General features: G+C 37.9%; 1 protein-coding gene across 5 annotated transcripts in view; it reads left to right on the top strand.

Annotated features, from left to right (window-relative positions):
* CLMN (calmin) overlaps positions 1-5,830 on the top strand; it is a 117,791-nt gene extending 111,961 nt beyond the window's left edge. For 4 of the 5 annotated variants that reach the window (XM_045013607.1, XM_045013605.1, XM_045013606.1 and 1 more), the window contains exons 10-13: positions 475-656; positions 1,556-1,616; positions 3,588-3,655; positions 5,394-5,830. In XM_045013607.1, the coding sequence (XP_044869542.1) occupies positions 475-656; positions 1,556-1,616; positions 3,588-3,655; positions 5,394-5,547 (465 nt within the window). In that variant the 3' untranslated portion in view covers positions 5,548-5,830. The remainder of the gene's footprint in view (positions 1-474; positions 657-1,555; positions 1,617-3,587; positions 3,656-5,393) is intronic. The other variant, XM_045013609.1, reaches the window with a different exon arrangement.
* The last annotated feature ends 644 nt before the right edge of the window (positions 5,831-6,474 follow it).

The raw sequence follows: 6,474 nt of genomic DNA on the forward strand, positions 1-6,474 counted from the left end.
CACCTGGGGAGTTACACTGGTATAACTACGTCAGTTTAAATTCACACTTTACCGTATTCTGCTAGAACGTTCATGTGTAGACAGACTCTTATATAGATTATCTGAACTAAAACTACTACAGAGTACAGGCTGTTTGCTTTTATCAGAGATGTGTTAGAAAATTCTGAAGTGATCCTTTCCACGGGCCATGTTGTGCCATTAATTCTTATACAAAATTCCACTTTGAAAGAAACAAGGAGTTTTATTTAAGAACTGGTGGCATGATGTAGCCCTGTGTGCCCAATTCAACTTGTAAGCAACAACTTGCTTACTAAGAAGCACTATTATTTTTTATCCTGTTCAGTGAGATCTTTATGCATTAAATGCAATTCACTGCTATGGAGCGCAGACTAGACATTAGACATCTGAAAGCTGTCATGGCAAAGCTGTATTATTTTTGTCATTGTCTAATGGAAAATCTCTCTTTTTAAACAGGTCATGGTAGACCAGTTCGAGGATATAGCATCAGCAATGTTGAGATCAGAAATAAGCAGTAAAAGGAAGGAAAAAAAGAAAAATGTGATCCAAGCAGAAAACTTTCAGACTTCAGAAACTGGGACTACACAGTTACCTGATAAACAAAAAGAAGAAATCATTGATTATCAGGAGTTTTCCAGGTAATTAATTAACTTTTATAGAGTTTTCAATATGCCTTGATGTGAAACTGTTTTTCAGTAGTATGTTTCTGAACAAATCTCATTTAGCTAGTACATGTTATCCCCACTGGGCTTCTCTATGTTATAGTCACAAACATATTGGGGGAACCAGTAACAATGTGACATTGTCATAACACAACTGGATTTGTCTACACGTGCAAAGCCAAACAGATTCCTAAACATGTTTAACACACAACAATGCTGTACGTATAGTGGAGAGAAAACCACTGACACAGTGTCCACTGTATTACTTTAATGGTTGATGTCCCATATTATATGTATACATATATGATTGAAACATTCAGTTAACTTTCACTCCTGTTACTTTTGAATATTAGTTCAGTTGCAGGGGAATATATTTGAACAAAAATGGATTTGTGCTCATTTTGGTGAAGAGTTTAATCAGAGCTGCAACAAACTCAATAGAAATTCATTTCCAGAATCCCATTAACTCAGTTTCTCCAAGCTTCCTATACATTAACCACCATTCTAATACCTTTCATGATAAAATAAGTTCAAAAAAGAAAACAGAGCACAAATGGTAACAGTTTGGGGATATAGTCTCACTTCAGTCTAATTGGGTGTGTGCACCTTCAACACCTATCAAGATATTGCTTTTCAGAAATTATTCAAAGTGGAATGTTGCTAGTTTTTCATATCATGGCCAGATTTTCCAAAACAGCTTCTGAAATTGCACCTGAACATTTTGTATGCATAAAAACATGGATTTGAATGTGTATTTGAGGTTTTGCATATCTTGAAGATGATGTACATAAAACTGCAGGGGCATTTGTTGAGGTTAAAGCCCCAATGAAAATTGGGCTCTGTGAACTTAAAGTTTATTTTTATTTACTTTTCAGGGTTAGCTACAGCGACTCTAGTGTTTACCTCCGAAAAAGGATTCCTAATCCCAGTGAAAAGGTTAGTATGTGGAAAAATTTAGTGTCTCCCATTCATTATCTCTAATTATCTCCTAAAATCACAGGCCTCATAAGTGGTAGATTACTAATTATAAAAAGTAATTATATGTATTCCTAAAACACAACCAAATATAAACCTGTTGATTAAATGAAAGTCATAGAATTTCTGGTTTCAGAGTAGCAGCCGCGTTAGTCTGTATCCGCAAAAAGAACAGGAGTACTTGTGGCACCTTAGAGACTAACAAATTTATTTCAGCATAAGCTTTTGTGGGCTACAGCTCACTTCTTCGGATGCATAGAAGTGACACCATCATAGGACCTAATCACATCAGCCACGCCATCAGGGGCTCGTTCACCTGCACATCTACCAACGTGATATATGCCATCATGTGCCAGCAATGCCCCTCTGCCATGTACATTGGCCAAACTGGACAGTCTCTACACAAAAGAATAAATGGACACAAATCTGACATCAGGAATCATAACATTCAAAAACCAGTGGGAGAACACTTCAACCTCTCTAACCACTCAGTGACAGTCTTGAAGGTGGCAATATTGTAACAAAAAAACTTCAAAAACAGACTCCAAAGAGAGACTGCTGAACTCGAATTAATATGCAAATTAGATACAATTAACTTAAGTTTAAACAGAGTCTGGGAATGGTTGGGTCATTACACTAATTGAATCTATTTCCTTATGTTAAGTTCTCCTCACACCTTCTATGGGTCATCTCGATTATCACTTCAAAGGTTTTTTTTCTCTTGCTGATGATAGCTCATCTCAATTGATTGGACTCTTCCAGTTGGTATGGGTACTTCCACCTTTTCATGTTCTCTGTATGTATAAATATCTTCTGTCTGTGTGTTCCATTCTATGCATCCGAAGAAGTGGGCTGTAGCCCACGAAAGTTTATGCTGAAATAAATTTGTTAGTCTCTAAGGTGCCACAAGTACTTCTGTTCTTTTTATAGAATTTCTGGTTTAAGCATTAAGACATTAGGAATAAATAAAAGCTTTAAAGGAAAATACAAACAATTTTAAATCAAACCTTTTGTCGTTAAGTATATCCACAAAGGAATGTCTAATCATGCAATTATACAAACTATAATTTGGAGACTACATTGTAATTTCAATATTTCTGTAGCAGTCAGTGACTTGACACTTCACTGAGGCTGCCATTCTTTGCATAGTGAGTTTTCTTTAATTCTACAATGACAATTTCTGCTTTCAGTAAATAGCAAGGAACATGATATATGCTCTGTATTTTATGTGCAGTAGCCTCCCAGCAATGACCCATCCTGCAAATTGCTGAGCATTTCACAAGTACCTCACAGGATTGGGGTTTATTGCCTCAAACCTGCACTGGTTGTAGCATCATGCCACTTGACTAATGACTGAGTCCTATGCCACTGAAATTAATAGCACAATAGAACACAATGGTAGACGTGGTTTGTCTTGTTCTCTCAAGAGGTGTTCATTACCTTACTGGGCCCTAGCTTGATGTATGTGGCACAGAGAGGCAATAGGTGATGATGAGGCTGCATTCCACCTCTTTGGGCTGGGACTGTGGCTCTCCCAAACACAAGGTGAAATCCAGACCTCCCTGAAGTCAGTAGGAATTTTGCATTGATTTCAGTGGAGCCAGGATTTAATGCACACACACTTCATCCATAAAGCTCAGCTACTCAAAGTGTATGCAAGGAACGAGAATGTCACCCACTGTGAATAAAAAATATTGGAAGCGGCAATGTCTGTGGCTGCTTGTGTTTCACTATTGTTGATATCAGACTGAGGTGTTGGATGCAAGGGGAATGTATTAGAAGCCAGATTTTATTTTGTTGGAGTAAAATTTAGGAAGATTTTTGTACATAACTGAAAATCAGGTGCTATCTTTGTCGCTGTCTTTGATGCTTGTTTAAAGGCCATTTGACTCTTTTCCATTGTATTTTTTGTTTATAAATATGTAATTTTAGGAACATGTTAGTGAAAATAAACAGAAGAACACAGACATGGATGAAAGCACAAATCTGTTAATTATCAGGTGGGTAGTGTCTTTTTCATGGCATCCAAGACTTCTAGAATCTTGTACAAGTGTTCTAAAGTGAGATTCAGAATTATTCTGCAGTGGTTGAGACTGATGTATACTTTAGAAAATTATAGGCACTGCCATGGAATAGGATTCAGCCCAACTCCTCACAGGTCTGGAGTACAAAATTTGGTAGGTATAGATATATAGTGGCAGATTGTCAGCTTGGCTAGATCTTCTTTGCACATAGCAAGGGAGACTTAGAGCTGTGTTAACTGGGCTGCTGAGGATTCCCCCATGAGCCAACAGCATACCACACTTGGTGCAGGGGACATTCCAGGGCAAGGAAAGAATGGGAGAGGGTGGAGTTAAAATGTGATGTTCTCCAATGATCCTGGGCCAGTGGCCCCTAGGAGACTGTTGCAGCCAGTGCATGGCCTTGTCTATCCTGGGACTTTTTTTGCAGGAGTGCAGCTACAGTGTAGATAAGGCCTCTACTTGAGGCCAAAGGGGGTTTTGCATTGACTTGAGTGGAGCCAGAATTTGGCTCTTAATTAGTGGTCCCAGGAGTTAATTACGGAAAACATGCAAAAATGCTATTGGAAACAGGAGTGTCCAGTTCTCACTTACATGATTGATTGTGCCAGACTTTCCGAAAACTGTATAAACAACGTATCACATTATGACTGTTTGCGAAACTCTAGCATGAAACTCACTACCTTTGATATCCAGTCAGCTTTTCAGTAAGAAGAATGAAAGCAAATCTGCAGAGTTACTCTGAAACCAAAAGAGAACATAGGGATATATTTCATTGAAAAACTGGCAAATTTATTCAAAGTTAAAATTTAAAAAGAACCACACTGAAGAAGATGCTGTGTTCACATTAGTAAAATGTGGCTGGTTTGCTGTCCTGGGTCATTTAAAATGTGCTCCTGAGGTCTCTCCTGATTTAATTATGGCACTCTGAAGAAGGAAAGCTCTATCTAAGTGCCAAGTGGTGGTGGTGTTTTTGCATTACAGGACCCAATGAAATTTAGTCCTTAAATTTCATGGTCAAAGACTTTTGAGAACTTTGACCAAATAGCATCAGAGAATCCACCCGCCCTCAAGAAAAGATTTCCAATGTATGTTATCGATGTATAATTAAATTATTCAAAACCCATCTGGCTTCATTACTCAAGTATTTGAGACCCTTTTCAGAGAGCATTTTCAGAAGTGACTAGTGATTTGTGAGTGCCCATCTTGAGAAATCTGAATAGGATCTGATTTTCAAAAAGTGCTGCAGGTCCACCCTGTGAAAATGAAGTCCCTTTAAGATATCTCAAGTTGGACACCCAATATCACTAACAATTTTTGATAATCTTAGCTTTGTTTCAATTAAAAATCCATATTTGAACATTGCCCAATATTCCTAGGTGTTTACAGTTAGGGGTGGAACCTCAACTGATATAAATTGGCATAACTCCATTGACTTCAGTGGGAGTTGCACTGATTGACGCTACCTGAGAATCAGCCCGAAGTTGTCAGAGGCTTAAAACAGCTGTGTGCATTGGCTCCTATGAAGTGATACTTCACAACCCCCTTGTGTGCCTCACAGTTCTGACTCGCTGTCTAGTTGGCTGGACTGTAAGATTAATTGAACTACTGCCTCATAGTTCTGCCCATCTTTCCATCAACAACTTCAGTCAATCCACTGCACATTTACAGTTGTTTTCCTTCCCCAAGCCAACCTCTCTCTCATCCATTTTTGCAGGAAGAAAAAAGACTTAGAGGCTCCGGAGAATGCTATTTCACCTCTTGAGCCTCCATGTGTAGAGCAACCCGAGTTATTTTACTTCATTGTTTTCCTCTGGGTGCTGGTCTACTGCCTGTTGCTCCTTCCGCATCTTGTTAGCAACAAATTTTGATCTCTGTGAGTGTGGGAATAATAAAAGACAGTGGCTTGATTTTTTTTCATGTGTATGCATATAAATCGGTTCCTTCAGGTGAAGCACAGATAAATATAGGGTCTGATTTTAAAGCTGATACGAAGATTAGTCTTAACTTACTGTTGTGCTATTTATAATGTTGTAGCACATTTTATATTGTGACGTGTAGATATATATATAGATATATATATGAAAATGGGATGATTTAATATACACAATTTTTGTACATTTGTGCCTTGCTTTATAAAATGCTAAATAAAATTGATAATTATTAGTAGAGATACAGATGATTTAGAGCTCCACTCTTCAAAAATGGTTCTTCAAAAATTGTTCCTCTGGCTACACTTATTTACCTAGGGCCATGTAGCTGTGAAAGGAGGGTAATGTGTGACTTCATATCAAAGCTTGGTCATCCACATTGGCAGGGCTTGAAATAAGCTCTTTTCTGTATTTCCAGTGGAAATACTTTGGTAGAAGAAGCTTAACCTTCCTCCATCAATTATTCTTCCATCGTGTGTTTTCTTTTCAGTTGAAAGGACTTTTCAAACACATGGGAGCAGATTCTGAACTCAGTTGCACTTATAACTTGGTTGACTTTAGTGGAATTGTATCAGAATTACACCAGTGTAACTGAGATCAAAATTTGGCCCTATTGTTACTGTGTCTTGGCAGAGGAACTGCAAATATAAATCTTGCCGTATTTAATAAAAAACCTAAAATGCTACCAAAACAAGATACTCTATTGCACACACTTCTCCTGGGAATAATATGAGAGAACAAATAGTACATGACAGATGTATAGTCATGCATTACTGGAAGGCACTCAGAATCTGTGGTGATGGGCAAGTTTTTCTGTTGTATATAGATTCTTACTCCTTGCTCAAGTCTGGAGTGAAGGAGAAGCTT

Source organism: Mauremys mutica, chromosome 4 (assembly GCF_020497125.1).
Source record: "Mauremys mutica isolate MM-2020 ecotype Southern chromosome 4, ASM2049712v1, whole genome shotgun sequence".
In the NCBI taxonomy this organism is placed as follows: domain Eukaryota; kingdom Metazoa; phylum Chordata; order Testudines; family Geoemydidae; genus Mauremys; species Mauremys mutica.